This window comes from Dromaius novaehollandiae, chromosome 1 (assembly GCF_036370855.1).
Source record: "Dromaius novaehollandiae isolate bDroNov1 chromosome 1, bDroNov1.hap1, whole genome shotgun sequence".
In the NCBI taxonomy this organism is placed as follows: Eukaryota; Metazoa; Chordata; class Aves; order Casuariiformes; family Dromaiidae; genus Dromaius; species Dromaius novaehollandiae.
In genome coordinates, this window is record NC_088098.1 from 214,535,568 (window position 1) to 214,560,285 (window position 24,718).

The window sequence follows — 24,718 nt, forward strand, 5'->3', positions numbered from 1 at the left end:
AGTGAAAGGCAAAATCAAATGGTTTATACTTCCCTGAAGATAATTGCCCAAAGCAAAAAGTTAATACAAGGCTGACATCAAAGAGAATAATTTTAAATGAAATATTAGACATTTGAGGAGAAGGAGAGCAAAACAGGTACTAAATCCAGTTGTTCTCGTATTTAGAATGAGAATAAAGCCTTTGATTTTGACTTCCAATTCTGGTGTATTTAGAGTGAGTCTACTCAGAGATGCTAAGATCTTCTTTCAGAAAGATTTCCCCTCTCCTCCCTGTAACTTGGGTAGTTTTACACTAGACAGTACAGAGAACTTGAAAGCAAAAAAAAATATTTCTCCCCATCTTTTATCAAGTAGGTATTTTTGGATTTGCAGATGGGAGAAAAGTCCATCTAATTGAAATAAAAGCAGCATAATGTTGTTACTTCATTTGCTAGTCTAAGACATGAAAAGCAATCTCACTCAATGTCAGCAGCAAAGGGATAGCATTATTTGCTATTTTTAATTTGGCTTCTGTCATTTATTACACATGGTTGCTTATAATAAAGAAGCAGGCTTGATCCAAAGGGTTGAGTGTGAATCTGCATCATAGACACTTGAAAATATTGGCCTGTTTCTGTGTTTGGATGTGTAAAATGGAGGAGGAACCACCTCTACTGAGTTTGTCGATATTTGCATATGTGAAATGGGAAGTTGCTAATTATAGGATACTGCCTTGCTGAAGTGACCCCTCCTGCTCCTGAAGGAAAAGGGAGGCCTTTTGTCTTCCCTGGAGTGGCAGGTGGATTAATTTTGCAGCTCACAACACCCATTCATCAAGCTTCGTGTCAAGTGGGCAGCTCTTAGGAGGAAGTGATCAGGATGGTGATGAGGGGGTAAAATTTTATGTAAACTTTGCTGCGTTTACTCTGCACCTTCTGTTAGGACCAGCCTGTCAGCTCCTTGCAATGCACAGTTGCATCTCAGGATCTGGGCGGCGTCTATCAAACTGGTTGCAGGTTTTGAAAAGTCCAGTTGCGCTGCAGTCTTCAGTCGTCCTCCTGTCACTTGCTGTTCTCTGTTTTCCCCTTGCCTCACTAAGATTACATCTGATTTGGAGATGAAAAATGACATAAAGTCATATAAATAAACGAAGCTCCAGCTCCTGCAGACAGCTGTATCCTGTTTGTGGATGTGGGGGGAAGTTTTGAGATTTCATGGCTGATTACTTGTGTTCTTTTCCTGCTTCCAGTCTGTCTCTTTCTTGTTGTTTAAAAGTTGCATCCTACAGAACTAGCTGGGATTTTTCACTTGAGGAGCCAGGAATGTAGCTGAAGTGAACTTCCAATAGGAGAAACCAACTGTAGAGTAGTAGCTCTTCTGCTCTTCTTTCCAGAGTTTTAGCCATGGCCCTCTGGTTGTGGTATGTGGATGTTTGCATTTTTATTAATATTCTTATTGTTCCTGAACAAATACTCTGGGTTTATTTGAAGAAAACAATAGGAGCCTGGTTTTGCATCTTTGGGTTTTTTTAAACCTGCAAAACTGATGAAAGAAAGGAAGCAGTCCTGGGGTTGCAGCCACGCATTGTCATATTTCCATTGATCTCCATGGAGCAAGGAAGGCTAACTCTCTTCTTCAGTGTGATGTTGTGAAGAGATAAACTGCCTTATGATCTGTTTTAACTTTGTGATGAGCAGCAGAGCTTTTTTAAAAAGAAAGCAGCACTTTCCTACTCATTGAGAAAAATGGCAGGTTGTAGAATATCAAAGGCTGGCAAACAAGCCCCAGCAGTCCCAGCCTCCCCAAGACAAATCAAGCTGAGGACGAGGCTGGCTAGAGGCAGTGGGGTAGTTAGCAGAGCTAGCAACACTTAGCATAACTCCTGGGAGCTACATTTTTTTAAAAATGGGTATTTCAAACTTATCTCAGAAGGAAGTATTCATTTTTGAAGTGGCGGTAGATTGACCAAATCTCAAAATAACTTTTAAGCTTTTTTCTTTCTCCTGAACCTTTGGCCCTTCCAAAGCTTGGGGATGATGTTGACATGCTGAAACGAAATCTCTTTTATCTTTGCTTTTAAAAAATGCTGAAGCGTGATCCATTCAGATGACTCTTAAAGTTCTAATCATGGAGGTGTTCTAGTTTTTGGTTTATGTCTATACATTAAAAAACAAAAATATACCACTGCTTTAATAGGATTTTCAGATGATTTTTCATCAGCCAATACTGAACTCGTGAAATTTTTCAATATGTGTTGTCTTTTGTTTAAAATACCTCTTGACCTGAAAAATATGCAAAAGCTGAAAGGAAGCGTCATTTGTTTTTTCAGTGCCTATAGTGCAAGCTGTGATGTTTCCAACTCCATATTGTTTCAGTTCTGTTTTTTAAATACTGAGTAACAAGTCTAGAGAGGATATTTCATTCCTTTTTTTTTTTTTTCTTCTTCTTGATTACTGTGGGTCTTTGTGCAATGGAAACAAATTTGCCCATGAAAGGAAAATAGCACTGGTTTAAAAAGTCTTTATTAGAAGTCAGTGCACCTGACATGTGGAAAATACTCCTCTGCTTTCTTATCAGACTTGAAATTGAATTTTGAAGGCAATGCTGCATGAAGCTTTGAACTTCCAAATAATAGAAATTCTTTACTCCCTCCCCTGTCCCCCTTGATCTTTGTAGCAAAGAGTCAAAAATTGCTGCTTATATTTGGTGACTGGGTTGATACGCTGTATTCTTTCCTTTGCATGTTGCTGGGCAAATTGTTCCTCAACAGACATTCCAGAGGGACTTTCATTTTGTATGTCTGCATTTCCTAAAAACATGGTAGTTTGTCTACCTGCTCCCAAGGTCCCAGATAGACAGAGCCCTTGGCTATATATATATATATATGTGTGTGTATATGTATGTGTGTGTGTGTAATGTTACTCCACTGAAAATCCGGGCATTTCCTCTGCCAACCGGGGAAACCAGAAATAGGAAGCACTCTAGAAAATCTAGACTTCTGCCTCTCTTGTTTGTTCATGTCCTTGCTTGTAAAATGGTGGGTATGTCCTTCCTGACATTTTATTTTTCATTTTATTTCCTCCCTTTCTACAACACCTCTTTCTTATTTAGCTTGTCCATGCTTAAATGTGTAAATGACACAGTTCTTTGCTCTGAGTAAAATTCAGAGCTCCTGACTTGTCACCTACAAAGGCAAGAGGTGAGAAGTGAAGAGCCGCATGCTTTTAGCTTTCTGAATGGCCTCTGTGCTGTCCGCTTTGGGCAGACAGTCAAGTGCCATGAAGCTCTGTCAGCTTACCCAGTTATTTCTCTTCAGCTGAACTGGTATAACTGATTGTCAAGGATCTGATTTACAATCCCCATTAGTATGAGCGATGGCTGAAGCAACTGCACATCCTTTCTCTGTTCTGGCATGTCCAGGCTTTGCTGGTGACACTGGTGGTAGGTACCACAGTTCACCAACTTGTTCTGTTACCTACAGCCTGTATCCTCATAAGTCACTGAAAAAGGAGGTGTAAGCTGTGGCTTTTCCCATTTAGCGTAGGGCTTTTCACTGTGCAGCCACATTAATTGTGTCAAATCCCAAGAAAGGGCAGTTCCCAGGAGTGTTTTATCATGTGGGTTTTTTTAATGTGTTTTGCTTGAATTTGTTTGCTAACAGACTCTGGAACGATCTGAGCAAAGATGGGGAGCATTGTGTTATGACTTTCCACGTTGTTGGATTCTGTCTCAGTGGTGTTTGGATTGAATCTCGTGGAATTTGTTGGGGGGGAGGGAAAATAAGCAAGAGCTGTGCTCTTTAATCAAACGCTGATAGTCTGACTTGTGCATTTTTTTTCTTTACTTACAGACATCGAATGAAGCAAGGGAATCTGGAGAAAAGAACCATTTCTTTGATGTGCCTGCCTTCCTGACAGTCTCTGGCCAGCTCCATTTGGAAGTGATGGCAGGGTGAGCAAAATGAGAATTTATTGGCTGGATCTGTGGAGTCTTCTCTGTTGGTGATTTTGCCCCACTGGTAACTGTTAGGTATCTGCCACATGCGTGCCAAAAACAAATTGAACAACACTGCTGGGAGAGTCCCATCTAGCCAGGAGAAAGTCAGACTCCTTTTGAATTCTGGTCTATGAACCAGCTTTCAATACTAGGAATCTCCCTGTGTTTGCTAGAGATTGGGAATATGGGACGAATACCAAAGGCAGTATATGACTGGGAATGACTGTGTGGCTGTTACCAATAACTGTAATACCTTAAATGTCATTTTTTGGTGGTTGTTGTTCACATATGCCATCTCTCAGTGAGAAGTTCTTTTTCACTTTAGCTGTTGCATTCCTGCCTTCTCCTTGTCCTTTCTTCACAGTCTTCCTTTTCTGTCTCCTTCAGTCTTCCTGTTGTATTTCTTCCTTGGCCAGTTCTCATTTCTCCTGTTTCATAGCTTTTACACTTGATGAATTGTTCATTCCAGCTGCTGAAGTGATCTCAGGCAAATAGTTAATGCTAATGTTAATAGAAAAATTATCCTTAAGCTTTAATGTTAATGTTTCACCGAGATTGTTAGGGGTGAAAGTGTCACAGTCTCAGAGCCACAGTTCCCTTTGATTGATAGATTTGATCCTCATCTACACTGAGTTTTCACAATAAATTAATTAAATCAGTACATTAAACAGATGGAGTTCAGTCAGCACAGTCCCTTAACTGAAGGCACAGTTTCCTGAGCGTTTACAGTGTGGGTTCTCCTCAGATGTGGTACTCGAGCCAAATCTCTTTCTACCAGTTGAATTGTTGATAAAGCCTATCAGAGACCAGTTCTCGGGCAGGTAGCACTGTGTCAATTTGCCACTTGCCAAGGGGGTTCTTCGTGCGTCTACAGGGTACACAAGCCTCCTCTTGAAGTGATTAGTTGTTGTCTGGTACAAATGTCCTGAAGATGAGATGGTTAAAACCCTGGCTTTAGAAAATGCAGTAAGAAGTTGGAAGACCTGCCTTTTCATATGGACTCTAATGAATATTTTTAATAGTCTTAGCCTAAGTTGCTGTCCATGCCTCAAATACAGTGTTGAGAATAAATATTTAGCCCTTTTTTTTTTTTTTTTTTAAATCACTGCTGAAGAGTTTAATTGTCTGTTGGTAAATAGGTACAGTGAAATTGTAGCCATGTTCAAAGGGGAAGCTTTGCCTTCAAATCAAAAGGTATGAAGTTCTACAGAAAGCTGTTTTCTGCCTGACTTGTTCTTTCTGAGAGATGATGTCTCTTCTCAGACCACCTAGACAGCCTTGGACAGCTGAGACCATGCTAAGCTCAATGGTTAAAGCTAATGTTTCTTGATAAGCAGGTTGTTTTTGACATACTCTTAAGTGGTGCCCTGGTAGCTATGACAGAAGCACAGATCGTTTGGCAGCCAAAGGCTGACACATCTCAGATATTAGCTGTGAGAAGTTAATGAGCAAAAGGTTTATTTAACTGCAGGGATGACGGAGTTCTTGCATCCGTCCAGGAAGATGGCGTGGCATGCGTTTGTATGTGTGAGACTTAATTGACTTTGATGCCTTGTGACCTTTATTGAAGGATGTAATTCCACAAATCAAATAAGTCCAAAGGAAAAGTATGGATTGTAATGATTAACTTGAAATACAATCTCACTCTGGTACATCAGTCTGCTCCCTTTAAATTGTACACAGCCTGCTCTGAGATTGAGTGGAAGGCTGAACTGGGTATATACAGGACCTGTCTGCTAAATATTCTTCCAGCAATATCACTCAAGTGCACCTTGTTGTCTCTGAATGGGTAAAAAAAAAAATGCTCTTCAGTATGCAGTACCTTGTATTACATCTTCATGCTCCTATTTTACAGTAGCATGTTGTTCTTCTAGGCATTATAAATGGATCCAGTGCCATCTAAATTTAGATAAACTGTATTTATCCACAGTGGGCCATCGCTGTTCTGTGAACCTGCTCCTTTTTCTGTTTTATTTAAGCACAACAAGTTTTTGAGGCCTAGAGTTGAAGTGCTATTGAATTGCTTCAGTCTTGAAAAATAGATCAAGTGAGAAGCTCTCCTGGATGCAGAAGCACCATAGTGATGCATCACAGTTGAATTAAGGTATTAACCCCTTAGATACTGCAAGGCTTTTATTTGTTGCCTGTAAAGAGCCTAGCAATTTGGGTCTTAACCTTTGAATAGGACTCCTACATGATCACATAATGTAAGTACATAATAGTAATCAGAACTGCTTGGCAAATGAATGCGTTCTAATGATATTTTCAAAGTAGCAAACTCCCCAAAATGGAAAAGTTCTGGTCTTCTCAGTAAATGAAACAGCCAAAACACTCAGAAGTTGTTTTGGATTTGATCATGTGCAATTAACCCTTTCTCTTCCTTCTGTTTTAGCCAGACTGAATTTTTCATGCCCAGAAAAGGAATTATTTTTCAAAAATTCCTTTTAACTTAAATAAAAACATTGACTTGCTGCATTTTCAAGACTTCTAGAAACAACTGGTTCCTGAGAACTTGGGTGGATTCTAAAGTAAAAAATGCTTGGGAGGCCCCTCCGCATCGAGCCTGGACTCACATCTGGCTGTCTCTTGCTGCAGGAAGTAGGAGTTCAGAGGCAGATCCCACAGAAATCCATTAGAAACCAGGGCTGAGTAGGCTAGTTGAGAGGCAGAGAGGAATTTATTCAGAGGTTTATCTAGTGGGGGGACAGAAAGACAACTAGGTAGGCAGTCATGTCTGTTTGGAGTTAGCTTTTAGTTTAGAGAGCTCATGATCAGACTTGAAACTGTGGTTGGAAAAGTGTGGGCAGGGGAGGTGTGAGGTAGACTTAACAGATCTGTCTGGACCCAAATCTTCTGCTTTTCTTGCTGAGTTCATTTGCAGTCCACAGGGCGTTACTGTTGCTATTGTGTCTGAGTGCCTGTGCCTTGTCCAGAACTGAAGGCTGTATTTCATGGCAGGGCTGCTTGGTGCTATTTCTAATAACAAAAGTAAAGTAGTCTTTTATAACTTAAAGAGTTTCTACAGTTTTTCTCTGCAGGGAAAAATGGGAAGAGGGTTGTTCCTGCATTTATTGACTATCTACTGTGCTGTGTATGCCTGTTATTGAAGGCAAGGTCAGAAAAGTTTGTCCTGTCTCTCAATATGACATGAACGGCCTAGTTGGCACAACTTCTCATTTCATCATACTTCATCTTTGCAGTGACGGCATCTGGGTTGGCTGCTCTGTGTGTCTGAATCATTGTCAGCTGCTATAAATCTCCAGGCTGTTTAAGGTCTCCAGAAAGGTCTTTATTCAGTAATATGGCTCTTCCCTTTAGTTTTCTAAATCTCAGATGAGTCAGTAACTGGTAGAAGTGGTAGAAGTTTGTAGGACTGTGCATCCTGATAACTGGTTTTAAATGTCATTAATTTGCTGTGAAGTGCCAGTCCTTGTGGGATTTCTTCATCCCTGATCCTCCTGTGAGGATAAGCGCCCCTTTGGGGACCTGAACTCAGCTGGAGGGTCTGTGACAGCTGCTGATGATTCAGAGGCACATTGTAGTCAGCCAAAAACAATTGTTGCCAAGAAGTACAGCTCATTGGCTTCACTTAATTTTTCTCCTTTCACCCATCTGCACTTCCCATAAGCTCTACCTGCATCTCACCTTTCAGCTGTTGGGCTAATAATAATCAGTGCAAAACATTGCATTGATTTCCCCCCGCCTCCCCTTTTTTCATGCCAGGCACTGCCTGTTCTGCCTTTTGCATAATGAGCTTGACTGAAACTGCTTTTTCTAAAAGCTCTGGGTCTATCCCCTCCTTAAGTCCCAGAAAAAATTCTTTTTCTCCTTCCTTGCCCTCTGTAGCTCTGTTTCTGCTCTTATCAGTCTCCCAGAAAGTTTTTCCTCTCTTGTCCATCTTGCTTTCTCTTGAAGTTCCCTGCAAATGGGAAAAAGGCTTAGGGGGCAACTTAATAGCAGCCTTGTAATACCTACAAGGTTATCAAGAAGAGTGACTCAGGCACTCCACAATGATGAAAGGCAGAGGACAAGAGACAAGGGGCATAAATTGAAACAACAGAGGTTCTGAGTGGACATAAGGAAAAAATTCTCACCAAGGGGACAATTGAGCATCGGAACAGGTTGCCAAGATAGTGCGATCTCCATCTTTGGAGGTTTTCAAGATGCAGCAGGGTAAAGCCCTGAGCAACCCAGTCTGACTCATCGCTGACCCTGCTAGGAGCAGAAGGTTGGATTAGAGACCTCCCAAGGTCCCTTCCAGCCTGAATTATTCTGTAATTCTAAATTCATTCTTAGCTTCATTCTCATTTTCCTCTTCACCAATTTCATCCACAAGACTATCTTCATGAATCATCTCTCTAGTTCGCTCTCAGTTCAGTGACTCTCCCCAGGACCTATATTTTTTTCTGTTTAAACTAAAATCTCAGCCTTTCACACTGACATCTGCCTGTGAATGTCTAGCTATCAAACTTGATGTAGTTGAAACATAATTAATCCTACTCCTGTCTCCTTAAGCGCATCCATCTGGTTTCTCAACCATCATGGATTTCTCTACTGTTCTGGATATTCTCTGCAATCCTGCAACTGGCTCTTTTGTTTGCAGAGAGACTCTGAAAAGTGTGACTCAACCAAACCACTTTAGCTGTGTCTGAGTTTGCAGAGAGCTGAAAGCACCAAAATTCATGTTCATTTCAGAAGATACTTAAATGACACTGATTTCATTTTTTAAAATGCTGGTATTTCACTGCTCTTTAAAGGACAGAAGAAAGGGAGAGAGTTATTTTGGTTTGATGTTCAAGAAGACAGTGCAGAATTGAAGAAAAATGTATTTGAGGCCTTCTTCCATAAAAGATGCTTTGCTTTCAGGCGTCTGGAAAATGCCACCTTAAAATTTGGTTGCAAAATGACTTCTTAATGATGAAACAGATTGCATTGTTTTCAAGTAAATATTTACTCTACATTGTACAATTTTAAATACTTCTGAATGCAGCTGCAGAAATCATGTCCAGTTGTATAGCATTCCTGTTGCTAAGAATTAACAAATATGACTGTAATTATTTATCTTGGATCCCTTAAAAAAAACTCTGACATTTCTTGCACATTTGTTTGAGCGTGACTCACAACAGACTTATAATTAGCATACTAACTTCCATTAATTAGACTGACACTTAATTGGAGCTATAAAAAGCAACCGTGGCATGTCTGTTTTTAATCAATTACTGCATGCTTCAGTCTGGTTCATGATTGCTGCAGTGATTGCTAACGACTCTGTATTACTGGGAGGCAGAATACATGAGGTTTGTAGGTAGAAGCCTGAGCATAGGGTCGGTTGTCTGGTCGAGGCTTTACAGTCTGAATGGATATGCTGTTGGTCCGCCCTGCTTCTTTGGGATGGGGGAGCAAGTAATTCCCTTGCGGAAAAACACAGGGAGTGTGGCGAGACTCACCGTGGTTTAGCCATGTCCCTGAGATCCTTGCGTGCGCCCCAAGAACTGGCTCTGGTATCAGAGCAGCTAGTTCCCTATTTGCTTCCACAGCTTTCCTTAAAACAGGTTTGCAAATCCAACAGCAATATGTGTATTGGATTTCTCTGAAGGCTTACAGTTGTTGCACACAAAGTAGAATATGGATACATGTCATAGCTGGAAAGTGTTGTCCTTAATGTAGCTTTTAATGCGTTTTTGTGTGTGTGTGTGTGTGTTTAGGGCAGTTATTTACTTTCTTTGGTTACCCTAGAATTTGAGGTCCTGGAGATTTTAAAGAGCTACAAACAAACTTTGAAATGTGGCCCGAACCATGACTCTCTCTATGCAGTAATGCACCCACAGATGTAGTTTCTGGCTGGGATTTCATACGTGCATATTTAGTAGAGGTAGTGTCTGTCTGAAAAAATGGACTTTATATTAAAAAAAAAAAAGAAAGAAAAATGAAAAATCTTTAAAGCTGTTATAATGCAGTTTGTGAAGAACACATGTTTTTTCCACTCTGAAAGAGAAAAGATTTAATACAGTTGCTTTTTTCTTTTTTTTTCCTTTCTGCTAGTACATTTTTATGGCTTAATGTAGGAGTTGCTGCGATGATTAAGTTTTGAAAGAGAACTTTGCTCCCTGTTTTATTTAAATCTTTGAAACATTTTGTATCATTCCTTTGTGGAAGGTCTCTGTTAGCCAGGGCATGGGAAATGGTTATTTGAATAAATGCCTACTACTGTGGCAGCTTTCATCAGCCCAGCCTGAGTTATCATTGCTGATCTGTAGTTTTATTGACTTCATTTAGAAAGAATAATATCAAAACTAGGACAAGATGAGACTGCTGAGAATAAAGTACAACGGAGTTGCATAAAGACCAGGCTGACGAGATCTTTGAGCCTGGAGGAGAAGTGATGGCTTTAACTCACATTTTTCCTTTGTGTGTGTCTTTTCCCCTATTCCCCTGCCATCTGTAAACTAGCAATAGGTGTGTTATGAGGCTTAATAAACAAAGCGTGGAGTGTTTTGCCAAGTAGGTATGGAATATGGATCATGTTGCTGCTGTTTAGTTATTCAAGTGGATTTCTAGCACGTGATTGTAGGTGGCCTGGAGAGGGCTCTCATCCTACCTTCTCCGTTAGCCTTATGGGAGCCTGTGCAGAGGACCCGGCGGTGGGAGAGCCAGCCCCAGCGCGTGGCGGGAGGGTGCTGCCACCCTGGGGTGCAGGGCTTTGCCCGTCGGCAGTTGCACCGCGGGAAACTGCTCCCTCGCTTCGGCTCAGTCTGGCGAGGGTGGAAGTTTGGCACGTCCCCGTCTCTGTCTGGAAACTTAGACAGTGGTTTTTTTTTTATTTATGTATTTATTTTTGGCTGCCTACAGAAGGAAGTGCAGTCGCATCTTGTCACAGCATGAATTGAAACCTTAGCACTCAGCACCTCAGCTCTGCCGCCCAGACCTAAACCTCCCATACTGCTCTAAGAGCCCTGTGTTGCTGCGATGCAGCATTTCACATCTGTCATTTCTCAGAGGGCAGATGGAAGTTGTATGCTCTGAGGAGTCTTTTAAAATTCATTTTTCTGTGTATTTTTTTTTCCTGGATAAAAATCAGTCTGCCTCCCTCTTTTCTTTTCTTTTTTTTCTTTCTCAGTAGAAATGTGAATGTTCTCAGTGTGCAAAATCCAAACCATCAAACAATATAATGGTAATACTGTTTTTACACGGAGGAAATGTGAAATATGTTTTGAAAAAACAGGTGTTTCATCCAACTCTGAGGTTTCATTTTAACATAGTCTGCCCACTTCCAGGAAGTAAATTATTCTCCCTCTTCTCCAAGCTGCTGAGTGGCTGTGCCTCACCTACAGCGTTAGGAGAACTGGGTTTCCACCTCCTCCAAAAACTGGGCCCTGGAGGCATCGGATCAATAGGTTTGAATGCATTCTCTGTATGCATATGGTTTCTTGTGCTGGGCCAGAACATCTTTCAGGATACAAATTTTGGCATCCCTGAAGTGCAGTTGTCCTTGGATCAACAGCTGAGGCAGGTGATGATGTCTCAGCTCCTGACCGTGGAGCAAAGTCTTCAGGTTATTTCCATGGAGCAGACAGGCCCTTCTGAAGACCTGCAAAATAAATCTGGTCATTTCAGAACAGAGTAGAATTAAATAAGATGACTTGTAGTAATTTCCCCTCTTCCCAAGGGCAAGGACTGAGTGGCTGGCAAAGCTAAGCTCCTAGTTTAGGATCACTTTGCTCTCCTCGCCTCTTCCTCCTCTGCTGATGTCATGCATTGCTTTGCTCTTGGCTTTGAAACCATTGTTTCTAGGTTTTCTTTTGATCTAACTTTTCAGGCGTGTGGGTGCTGGTGGATGACTGTGAGAGGGAACATACTGTGTTGAAGGGTCACATGCTAGATTCATTTAGGGTGGCCGAAGATAAGAGTTGGCTCCAGCTTGGCACAAATCACCTACCAGCTTAACTCTTCACGGCAGACCTCTTCAGAGCGATCGCTCCTTTTGTGTTTATGCAGACACCTGTAGTATTTTGGGATGAGAATGAGGGCACAATACAAACAAATAGCTGCATTTATGTGTGTGGTTTAGTGCTTAGCCTGGAGTCACATCAACTGGTTTCTGTCTCCAGCTGTGTCACTAACGTGTTGCGTGACCTTGTTATAGGCTGTAGGCTGACTAGGCAGGAATTGCATCTTCTTGATTAATAGCCTTGTTCAGGGTTATATCCCTGTGGTTCAACAGCACAAATAAGTCTTTATTACCCCTGGTAGTAGCGTGGAGTCCTGGCTCGCAGAAGAAGAGTTTTCCTGGCTTGAGAACCATCAGCACAATTAATTATGTTTGAATTGCAGTGTAAAAATTGCCAGTAAGGCAGAAACACTCAGGCCTACAAGTATTGCATGGGTTTAATTAAAAGAGTGATCTTAAGCAGCTCTGGGCATAGATACTTTATACTTCTCTATTGGTTTATATCTCTGCCTTAATTGTTAACGAGTTTGAATGAAATGAGCTTTTGTTCCCTGTGGGGTAACGCTCTCGAAGGGGAGAGGTAACTAGTTTTGAAGAGTGTTTTAGTAGCCTGTAAAACAGGGGTAAGAAAGGGCACTTTCCCCCTTTCACAGATATTCTTAGGATGGAGATCACAAATGTGGCCTGTTAAGAATGAGCCTCAACCAGCAATCTTTATTTTCAGTGCAGAGGACGGCTGTGATCCAGCAAAGCGTGCAAGCACTCCTATCTGCTTTCAAAGGGATTCCCCCAGGCCTATTTCTAGAAGGTGACTAAGGTGGGTTGGGGCAAGCAAGCTCAGCATTTTGCAGGACTAGGCCCTAGCCATTGCAATGTTTCAGGGTTTCAGAGGGAATGCTGTGGATATCACGTTGGCCTCCACATTCGGTTCTCACATTTTCCCAGAGAACTGGATAGAACAAAATACAGTCGCAGAAAGCGAGCAATTAATGAAACTGCTCTGTGCCTCCTTTTGCTGTCAACCCCGGCAGTGCCTGTGAACTGCATAAGCGCACTCGGGCTTGCTGTCCAGAGCTTGGATCTGGAGGAAGCTGACTGCAAAGGGACTCATTTCAAAACCTCTCTTGTATCCTTTGATAGCACATACAAGGACAATGTGACAGACATTGCTGCCCTGCCTGTAGTGACTAAGGAAAAGAGCTCATCAGATTTTTTTTCCTTCTTCTCCTGTATGTGTGCTCTTGTTGGAGATGAGGAGTTAGCACTGCGGGTTTTTGAAAGGCTCTCGAGTGCCCACAAACCCCAACTGGCCTAGGCGCTTTTGGAGACTAAGCCAGCATTTTGAAGTTATTTTTAAATGCTGGAAGTCTTACAAAGGTCTGGGAACGTAAATGATTAATTATTTGCATCATAGAGCATAGGAGTCACAGCCCTGGACTAAGGCTCCATTGTGGTAGGTGCTGAATGCACACAGAACAAAATGACTGGTTTTGCCCTCACAACCATGAAATTGGAGCAGATTCAGCTCTGCTCGCTCTGTTTTCTAATATATTGGTAATTGCTCAGTGTGATGCAGCAGTGTATCAAATCACAGATATGTTTTTTAATAGCAGATGAAATGCAAATAAAGGTCAGGCTTGTATAACATGTATTTGTTTAATGCCTTGAATGTCAGAGTACAGTAAACATGGTATGAATGCCTGGATGAAAAATAATTGCTCAGGCATAGAGTAGATAACATTGACTATATGTATCTTTACTATGTTTCTCTATTATGTCAAAGCCTCTGATCAGTGCTGCATTACCATTAACAGATGACTTGCTTTTACTGCCCTCCTTTGATCACTTTGCCAGAGTGACGTCTGGCTGGTTTCCTTTTGCCAAGGTCCCAGGATTCTGATGAATGTCTATCTATTTTCCTTTAAAATCAGCCTGAGAAATAAATGGTTCCTCCGTTCACCCCAGATGAGGTGGGTTTTCTGCCCTCTCCTCCCACCTTCTTTCCCCCCCTGCCCTCCAAGGGATAGGCGGTCAAATTCGGTACGGACTATTACAAAGCCCTCATCCCTGCTGCATGTTGTGATAGTCCATCAAGTGGCAGGACCAGGTTGTTTTGCACACATACATGGTCCTCAGCGTGTGTGTTAGAGGAGATTGGTTCCGGCTGGATGCCTGGAACTGAGAGAAGACTCCAAAATTGGTGCCTGTGGGAGTTCTGCCTTGCCTTCCCTCCCCAAAAGGTCCGTCTCTGGCAGAGAAAAGCTTTATTCTTACAGCACAAAATTCAGCCATGACAGTGAAGTGTTTGACCACAGTTGCTGTCTTGAAACAGTAATTTTTTTTAGTTTTTTTCTTTTAGTTTTTTAGCTATCTTGCAGCCACTGAGCCCCTTGGAAGATAAGTACCTAGACATCACGCTTAGGCTGACATTCAGTAGGGAATAAGTATAGTTCAGTGTTCATAGCAGCCTGTGTTGCTGGCGACCATGTAATCTGCCGCAGTATCTTATACTTACTGAAGTGTAAGTGCTTGTGCCTGGACAGACATTGAAAACATGTGCCTTGCTGAAGCCAGACTGCTGCTTTGTGGGAGGGGATCTCCTGCTTGCCAGCTGGTGTCACACATTAGTTTTAAGTGTTGCTTTTTGAGAACTCCATGTCAGGCAGAAGTTGGAGACCTGCACATCAAACCAAACAGTCCTGGGTGTGTACTTCTGCATTTGCAAGCTCTTCAGACTATTTTGTCTACTGTCCAGTCCTGGTCTAGTCACAAGCTGAACTTCTGACTAAACTGATTTATGTAAGGAAAATTTGTTCTTTAACTGAAGAGCCCCAAACTGAAATATTTTAGCAAAAGACTGAAACCCTGGTGCAGGTGGCAGGAGGGCATGCAGCTCCTGTTTCCTACTGCAGACCAGCCTTTCTGTCCTCTGAAGTGCCATGGCAAGGAAATTTTTGACCAGTTCTGCCTTAAACATTAAACAATTTTGGGTGAGTGACTCATTGTTTCGTATTTGTTGTTTGTATTGCTATAGCAGTTGAGGCTCTTAAGCTTTGGATCCAAGACCTTGTCGTGCCAGGTGCTGTAAGAACATGATAAAATAACAAAGACCTTAGGAGGAAGAACACGACTTTCTCCATAACCCAAGATGACAGATGGCTGCAGATGGGGGAGCACAAGGATCTAATGAGATAATACTGACCCGTGCAGTGAGCAGTAGTCGTGGTACATCAGTTATCTAAACATTGCTGAGGTTTTTATAGACACTATAGCAAAGGACAGTTTGAAGGAGGATGATTAAGTGACGGCAGAAGTTTACAGCGACATCCCGTCAAGCCACAAAGGCAGCACAGGGAGAAGATCCTTGCCAAAAATGCTGCTTGATGAAAGATGTTTGCTGCAAAATCCACCAAATGAGCAGCAGAGGTTAGCACCAAAGGTGCTGTGATCATGTATGAGAGGGTACAAGGTAGAGGAACAAAGGGCTCAAAGTAAAGATAGAAAGTGTGTTTGGGTGAACAGGGAAAGCAGAGCCAGTGAGGAAAAGATACCTACAGGCAAACTGCGTATTCCTATTAGAGCTTTTTGTAGTGTGTTTTCTGCTAGCAATTCAGGAAAATGAAACTGCTGCTTCTTTAGATCATAACCTTTAGCAGTCATGTGATATTAAGGAACAGATGAGTGAACCAGAATGTATGTGTTCCTTTATTTGTAGCACAAACGCCTCCGTAAAGGCCAAAGGAAAAACATAACTTTTGGTAACAGAATTACTCTGTGCAGAAACTCCAGCAAACTTCCTTTGTCAGCTGTAAGATTGCAAGGTGTGAGTTAAAGGACAACACCAGCAGTTTGCTCACATCCTTTCATGAGTATTAAACTGAGCTTAACCTCCATCAGGTTCTTTTTCTCATGCATGCTGCCTACTGCTAAAAATAATGGCAGGTTGAAGATGTACTGAAGGGAGCAGCTGCCCAGTCCATGGGTTTTCTGAAACAGCTCTCTGTCCACAGTCGTGGTTTACCTCCCCTGCGGTGTGGGAGGAGACACAGCTGTCACGGCATCTGTTCTGGAAGCTCTCTCTGGCAGTAGGATATCCAGGAGCCTTGCACTTGTAGCCTACAATATAAAAGGTTTTGCATGGAGTGCAGCCTCACCATGGTAAAAATAAAACTTTAAAGGTAGCCGCTGTTTGCTGAGAAGGACTTTTGTGAAGGAAGTGGGGAATCAAGAAGGTCCTTATATCCTGTGTAATGTAGCTTGATGTGAATGCAGAACAAGAGAACATATATATTTAAACAGACTCCCTATAAGGTTACTGGAGAAATAGTTTCACGGTAGGAAGGGCATTGGTTGCTTCTGCATAAGATGCTATCCCAAATCTGTTCCCTGTCATAGGGACCCATTTATTTGGAGCCTCTTTAGTTGTGTGGAAAGCCAAATTCATTATCTCGTGGGCACTTTCGGCAATAAACTTCAGTCTTGCCACTAGAGGGGGACTGCAAGCCATACTCCATGCATTCATCCTGCTGGACTTTATCAGCACCCTCTCAGTGCTACTATGAGTCCAACAGTACCAGATGTGGGACCTTCTCAGGCATACTAGGCTCTGGGGTATTACAGCACCTATCAGTGTTCGATCTGCAGCCAAACAAATGTGGTGTGGACAAGGGGACTCTGGTTGTCCTGACTGGTGTGACATCCCAGTGCTCCTCCAGTTCTGCAGAACGTTAATTTTTATTCCCAGACCATCACAGAAAGTGTCCTGAGCGTCAATGATGTTCAGTGAAAGCTGCACTAGGTCTGTACAGCCTCACTTAGTCATGGAGAGGTACGAGTAGCCCCTCTTGTCACCCCAATGAATGAATGTAACAACGGCAGTGTACACAACAGCGCCGTTACACTGGTCAAAAATAAAATGGAAATGTGAGCGTTTCTAGATCCTAAAAGAAAAGTGAGTTTGTGGATAGGGATTTTAGTATAGGGGACTCATTTGCATTCTGGGCCTGACTGCATTGCTTGACCTACCTGTTTCTTGTTGCCTTGCAGGGCCTTTACCCATGTGTTCACCTTTGGCCCAACATTTCGAGCGGAGAACTCCCAGAGTCGCAGGCACCTGGCAGAGTTTTATATGGTAGAGGCCGAACTGTCCTTTACTGAAAGCCTCCAGGACATCATGCAGGTAGGTATCTCTAAACATGTACATGGAACTATCATCAAAACTTCCTCCTCCCTTAGCTGTGCTCCCTGCCCTCAACTGAGGCTGCACTTCTTCTTACCTTGTGCTAGCCTGGTTGGGGACATAGGGACTTCCCAAGGATCATGGTTCACTCAGCAAAGCAGGGACCTCGGAGGAGATTTGGGAGGGAAGGGATAGGCGTGAACATAGCTGTAGTCTGAACTGCTCTGCACCCTTGCCAGGAGATGTGTAAATGTGCATGGTATGTTGGCTGGTGCTAAGGAGTGGCACTTTCCCCTGCAAAACCTTCAGCACCTCTCCAGCACATCTGAGTAATGTTTGTGTAATGGGTCCCTCAGTGTGCTCTGTAAAGAGCTCCTTTAAATCTACATTGAAATCTAAAGTAGAAACAGTAGTTCCTGGCAGGCACTATTCACTATGACTCTAGTAGAAGACTAAAATGCTTATGGTCAGCTCTTGATTATCCAGGGTTGACCTCTTGGTTGCAGGTTAACCACATGATGGATGCTAATGCATCTTACTAGGCTCAGCATAGGCCAGCTTGTGCCCAGTAGGACTTGTGAATAAACATCCATGTGTACACTCGTATGTCAGATAAGTTCTTTGGAGAACTGTTGCAGAAATATCCTAAAAAGACCAGAGGCACTGGCTACACAGTATAAAATAACATCCAGGAAGTGGTTTCTGCAGCCTGAATCATATGCAGTCTGCAGAATCAGAGCAGCCTACTTGACATAGCCTGACACCAAAGCTGATATATCCCGTCTCTTGTGTGACGATGCTGCTTCTGCACTTATTTTTGGACATCTGCAAGGCATTGGGCAGTGTGGGCTGAGCCATTGGAAGTCCCTGTCCTCCATTATGAATAATATCCTGATCTTTCTTTTCTCTCTCCTTTTCTCAAAAACAGCTTTCTGTATTGTTAAACTTACACATATGGTATGATCTATGCCTTAACATCCTGAGACCCTGTTTCTCTAAGCAATGAGGAGCTAACCAAAAGCTCCAGGGCTTTTATCTGGCATAATAAGCAGGGCCTTCTATTAAGGGATATTTGAGCCTTGGACACAGCATAAACATCTCTGTACTCTTTTGCTGAGAATCCTAACTTCTTGGCTTGTGAAGTATATCCAGCTGGTCCAGAGGGTTCAGAGAACTAGATCTGAGAATTGTTCAGGAAGGTATAGGGCCTTCGTTGTATTTTTATTTTTACCGTTGCTAAACATCTTGTGAAGCCTCGGACTTGTGCTCTCCTCTTTCTCTTCTTCCCCCAACCCAAAGTCTTTGACAAGCATCCTTTCCTGTAACAGAAATTCTAGCGATTGCAATTTTGCATTCCCCATAGTAAGTCTACATTGCAACATGCTTACTTTTGTGATGTTCTTACTTAAAGAAGTGGAGTTCCTGTTTTGTTTATTTTTAAATCATTGGGCAATCTATTAAGAAAAAAGCAATCTGACAGCTGCTCTGTAGCCTAAGCTAAGTTTCTTTTTCTCCACATAACTGATGTAAATTTAGTGTTCTCTCAAGTATCTGCCTGTTGGGCAGTTTGCCTGTTTGTTGTCAACTGCAAGTTCTTTGTTTGGTACAAAATGCCCATTTGAAAGCCTTGGAGGCTATTGGCCAGAGTTAGTATCTGAACTTTGTCCTTGCATAAAGAGCTGGATTGTTTAACATTTTAACTTATTTTAAAAAATTTTTTCAACAGTTGGAGTGAGTACCTCCAACTTCAGCAAGTTAGTGTGCTGGGAATGCTCAGCTTCTTCAGGAACATCTTGGAGTATTTACTTGTATACCGTTAAAGCGTACAGAAGAGCCTTGCTAAAAGATGCATGCTTACCATTCTCTGTTGAGGCTTGAGATCTTTCCCTCACCAGAGCTCCAAAAGTAATACAGCTTTCTTTACAAAATAACACGCAAAAAAAAAAGAACAGCAGTAACAAAGTTAAATATGCTCAAGCGTGAAGGAAGCTGAGAGCGATGGCCTTTTTTCCTGCTTTAATTGTGGACAGCAATGTATCCTACTTTCCAGTCCTTCATTATATTATCTGCTTAAAACTGTGACTTCTTTGCACTGGAGAGCTTGTTCTTTTTTCTTTTTTTTTTTTCTTTGAGTGTTCATGCCTAATACACATTTTGCATAAATAAGAGTAAGTGCAGTGAGGAGGCCAATGCATGACCCATGAGTCTGTCTTTTTTGCCAAGATAAAACCTCAATCTCAAACCTGGAAATATTTCTCAGATTGTTTTTCCCATACCACCCACAGTTTTTTTCCGCAAGAGGAAGCTGCTTATGTTGAATGCTGTGGGAACCTAATTGTTACTTTATCGCGCAGTGAGGGAAAAATAGCGCTAATTAAACAACGTGCTTTTCTAAAACCAGATGATACTTTCATTTTCTAGAAAGAGGAAACTTAATGTAAAATGGCTTCGTCTCTGCTTGGGTGAAACCAGATGAATTGCCAAGAACTTTTCTAATTTCATTTGCATAAGCCTTTTTCTAGCTACTTTGAAGAAAGTTCAAAGCTGTTTGGTTATTTGTCACTCAGCAGCAGGAATGCTGGCTTTTCATTTCCTCTGTGTTTGAGTACCAGTAGGGGTAAAACCATTCATCTGCATATGATAATGCTGTTCCTTTATTTGGATCTTCCTTTTTTAAATAGAGGGTCCAGATTCGTACAGGAGTCTGAAAGTTGCATTTGGCTCCAGAGGAATCAAAATAGGAGCTGATTTACAAGCTTCTCTTGGCTGATGGCATGCAGAGGCTGCTCGTCAGCACAGAGCAGTGTTTCAATAGTTTAGGACAGGTGATAAAGTATGTTCTTCTAAAGATGAGAGTTTGGACAATAGGCCTGAAATCTAATCTTGGCTATGTCACTAGCTTCTTCTCTCCTTTATCTTTCATTCTTTTTGCCCTGTAACACTGGTTCCTTGCGAAGCAGAAGCCTGCTTCTCCATCAGACTCTGCTGACTAAAAGTTGCCTTCATCTTTTCCCCATTAATGTCCCCTGGGCAGTGTCTTAGGACCTGTTCACTTGGACATCATTGGTAGATACTTTGCTTCTCTCAACTCTGCCATTACTGAATTACTGCCATTACTTTTTGCTTACGGAAAGAACAGGAATGTGCATGGACTTTAGGAGCTGCTTTTTACTGGAAAAAGCCTGCTCCCATCCCAAGTTGAGATGAAAATGTCAAGCTGCATCACTCTTGCTTACAAAGGAGAAGAGACTAAGGAGGGCAATTTAGGAGAAAGTTGTGAGCGTCGGTGCTCCGCAGGCATTGACTCCCTGCTTCGTGCAGGCATGGGGCTATGAGGAGTCAAGGGAGCTCATTTGCCAATGTCACAGGCAGTGTCTTGCTGCTTTGCATAACCAAACAGGAAAATGACTCTTTAAACAAGATGATCAAAATGCACCGAGGCCTCATTTGGGTGCTTTTTTCCATTTAGAATTAAAGTGGCACTTGTTTAATTTCTCCATGAGTGAAGTCCATTTTTACGGATAGGTATATCCAAATTGGACATTAATGTCATTTAGCTTATGCATATTAGTTAGGGAAATTAAACCACATATTTTTCTTTGTTTTTTGTTTCTCAGACATCCCTGCATTGATGTGCCCTCAACTTTAGCTGTCTACTCATCTCTTTGCTTTGCTCTTACTGTGCAGAGTCTGGCTGGCTGAAATCTGTCTGACAGGCTGACTTTACCTAGTACATTTTTTCTCTTTTCCTTTAGTTTTGTTTGTTGTAGCAAGAAACCAGAAAACCAGAATTGCTCATTATGGGAAAGGTATCTCACTAATAATCAATCTGAGACCAGTCACCACAAATGGTCATAATGTGCTTATTTGTCGCTGAGGGCCAGGGGTTGCTGGGGTTGTGGCAGCAACCAGGAGGGCTGCTGCTTGAATATTTTAGATGTACTTTTTTCACTGGACGTATTTGAGCGAAGATACTGAAGCTATCAGCAGACACTGAAACCCTAAACCTATAGCAGAAACATGGGTTCCATTCCTCTTCAGCGATGGGCAAGCCTGCAAATCAGGAGCACTAGCAAACTGATACCTTCATGTGCCTGACCATGCAAAAGGACAGAAGCTCCTTCTGTACCCTTTGCCTGATGTGTAACATGCTTTACTTAGGGTCTGGGAAAATAAACAGTGTTAATTTTCATGCACTTCTGTTTTCTCTGTTAGGTTATGGAGGATCTCTTCAAGACAGCAACAAGTACTGTACTTTCCAAATGTCCTCATGATGTTGACCTTTTTCATAAATACATAGCACCTGCACAGAAGGTAATAAATGCAACAGGAAAGAGTTGCAATCCTTTTATGCCTTTTTGGTGCTCTTGACAATAGGGAGACTTTTTTTTTTTTTTTTTTAAATATACTGTGCTGTGTTAGCTAACTATGAAAAGCCAAAAATCAGCCTGATCTTATGTGATCGTTTGGGCCAGTACAGAGAGGACACACAACTTTCTGTAGCTAGCATGTGTGGCACAATTGTGGCTGTTAAATCATCTAGCTGCCTCTGACTTCTCAGCTCCAAAATCCAGGTATTCTTTCAGCACTGAATGGCTGGTAGTGGATTTTGACCTGCATCTCAGAAATTAGAGGGAGGTGGCTTTTCTGCATTTTCAGTGGGCCCCTGAACCCGTAGTAGTAGCTTTACGTTTTTGTTTTTCTTGTTTTAACCAAGGGCAGGTTGGAACAAATGCTGAAGAAGAGGTTTGTGACGTAAGTACTTCTATTCCAAAATGATCCGGAAGAATGTTTTTGTGGGGGGGGAGTTCTTTTTATATATCTTCTTTTTCTTTTCCCAAATCAGTGTCTTTGAAAAGCATAAATTGCAATTGCCATTGTGCTGTTGCCGGTTGCCCTTCCATCTCCACATGAGACTGGTATCTGTGTCTGCTGTCCTTTAGCTTTTGCTTCCCAAGACTAGATCCTCTTTCTACCAGGGCATCATCCTTCCAGCATGTAGCAGAGCAGAGCTTTGCTTGCTCTTTTCGTTTTGGTTTCAGCTTTGGTGCTCTTCCTTCTTTCACTCCCTCCCTCCAACAGCTCCCTTTTTTTGAAAAGCTCTCTTCTACTATTTAAAATCCTAGGTGGTTTTCTATTGCCAATTGCTCGTGCTACTGTTTTTTCCAGTTCTCTACATGCTAAAGAATAGAGGAGACACTGATTTCCTTCTTGGGCTCCCAAAAATATCTCCTCTTCCCATCCTTTCCTTTCTCCTCAAATAGGAGGAGGTTCTGCATTCATCCCAAAAAACCTTGTCAGACCTCTCAGCCCAACACTGGTTTTCCTATTAAGCAGCTACAGCTGCCCTCTGGCAACAGGATCATGGTAGATCTTCTCTGTGCATTTTGTCTGCACAGACACCCCTGGAGACCTCTGAAGTGAATCCCTCTGGCCAGTTTATTCCTTCTTTCTTTCACACCTAAATGAGATATTCCTGATGGGGCAGAGTTACACTCAGCTTCTTCCCTGGTCTGACGAAAAAGAGGGTGAGCCAGCCCACGTGCCTCTCCCTCCCTTTCTTTCTCTATCTGTCTCACCCTATCTTCATCGAGTGCTGGCATATCTGGGGCACTCCTGGCTTACACATATCGCTTAAATGGTGGATACCTGTGCCTGTGATGCATCTCTTCGCCCTGTGGCCTTTTACGGAAACAGCAGCTTTGGAGAGCCTCAAGTCTTACATTGGAGTGAAATTCCAATCAAATTAGTGCAAGATCACAGAACCCAACCATGTGGAACAATATATTCCTCCCAGAGCTGCTTCCTCCAGAAGCTTTCCGTGTATTAGTGAAACCTCGTTGTAGCTTGAGCTCATGAACTTAGGGAACTTGATTTATAATTGGATTTAGCTGATGATACGGAGAGGTGAAATTATCATGACGAGGTTGTCCTTCTCTCTCTCCACAACATTTGCATGGTATGTGGAAAACTTGTCACCAAAGTATCTTCCATTGAGTCTTGATTTCCTGCTGCCAGACCTGCAGCATCTTTCACTGCACTGTTTCTCTTTGCTCTGCGATGATACTGGTTTTTTTTTTTATATGCTGATAGAAGTCAGTGGAGAAACTGCTCTCAGAACTGTGTCAGAGGAGTAGAGAAACATCGTTGAAAATAAATAAAATAAATAGGATTTTTGCAAAGTAAAGTGAAAACGTTTGAGCTGCTGGCTCTTTGCACCCTGGGCTGTTACTTTCACGTAACATTGTGCTGAACACATTGTTGGTGTTCATTGTTGATGGCACGTTGTTTTCTTAAAAAAAAAAAATCAAATTTATATGAAATAGTTCTTTGCAGAACTCATTTCTGGCTGAAATGCAACATTGCAGTAATGCAAAAGTGTCTTGAGAGCTTAGCACTTCCTGTCTTGCATCTAGCTGAAGCACAGGAAAAAGGTAGGGTTCTTGCCATATAAAATGTAACTTTTTGGTTTCCATCCAAAGAAGCGTTGCTGGGAAGTCTGACATCACAGCACAAGTTGGCCTGGTAGCGGGGAAATGCCTCCTTAATTTTCCGATGCGGCGCTTCGCCAGAAAGCTTTCTTGTTATTCCCTTCACGGTTATCTCAAAGACTTTTTTTTTTCTTTCAGAATTTCCTACAGTGAAGCAGTGGAAATTTTGAAGCAAGCTTCTCAAACTTTCACTTTCAAGCCAGAGGTAGGTAATTGTCTGGTTGCTTATCCCTGCCTCTGCTGGTGTACACAGCCAGCCTCAACTTTGCAGATCTCAGGGAAACCTCCTTTCTCACTTTCTGATACTGCAGCTGAGTTGTTACTCAGCAGAAGTTTATTTATCTTGGTATGTTTGCTCAGTGGTAACCCAGATACAACATTTACCCTCGAAAGGTGAAATGGGAATTTTGTAGCAGTGAAGCATGTAACATTTGTAGGGAAGGAAGGGACGAGTTTGCTGCTGGGGCATCAGGGCTTTGCAAAGGCCTCTCTCTTTCCCATGTGCGAGTAGTGCCAAGTGTATTGTGGATTCAGCAGCAGTCCATCTAAGGAGGGTTGCTGCATCCTACAGTGGGCTGGAAATCTCTAGTCAAAAGTCACAGAATTTATAACATTTCACTGGAATAAAGCAGGAGGGATGAAGGGCATTAGGATAGTCCAAGGTTTCTGGTAACAAAGAGTTAGTTGATAGGATGCTGGTTTTCCTTAAGTGAGAATTACTGTAGCATGTAACGGGACACAGCAGGGAAGAGAGCAGTGGGCTAAGCAAATCTGCCTTCTATACACCAAAAGTAATACTGAAATGAGGCTGGTTTACTGGGTTGAGTAAGCCAATTTTGGATGGGAGCCCATTTCCCTTAAGCTATCTGGAGTAAGGTTTTTTTTGTTGTTCTTTGTTTCTTCCAATGTGATATCAGATGCTTGATGCAGGGATGATCTGGCCCTGTTCTCTGGAAGTTAAGCATGTTATTCTCATGGCCTTGCTCTGCTTTCGAATCTGTAGGACTATGTTTTTCTGCTTAACAATTTTTTCCCCATGAGAAGTTGCTGTTCCTGGTTTCATGTTATTGAAAGCTGCATATCTCTCTTGTGCAGGAATTTTGCTGTGTTTCTTTCCACAGACAA

The 24,718-nt window shown here is 42.1% G+C and overlaps 1 protein-coding gene across 2 annotated transcripts in view; it reads left to right on the plus strand.

Moving 5' to 3' along the window:
- Window positions 1-24,718, plus strand: part of NARS2 (asparaginyl-tRNA synthetase 2, mitochondrial) — a 48,015-nt gene that overhangs the window by 12,365 nt on the left and 10,932 nt on the right. For both annotated transcript variants that reach the window (XM_064505187.1, XM_026096132.2), the window contains exons 6-10: window positions 3,830-3,930; window positions 16,970-17,102; window positions 21,318-21,416; window positions 21,820-21,857; window positions 23,732-23,798. In XM_064505187.1, the coding sequence (XP_064361257.1) occupies window positions 3,830-3,930; window positions 16,970-17,102; window positions 21,318-21,416; window positions 21,820-21,857; window positions 23,732-23,798 (438 nt within the window). The remainder of the gene's footprint in view (window positions 1-3,829; window positions 3,931-16,969; window positions 17,103-21,317; window positions 21,417-21,819; window positions 21,858-23,731; window positions 23,799-24,718) is intronic.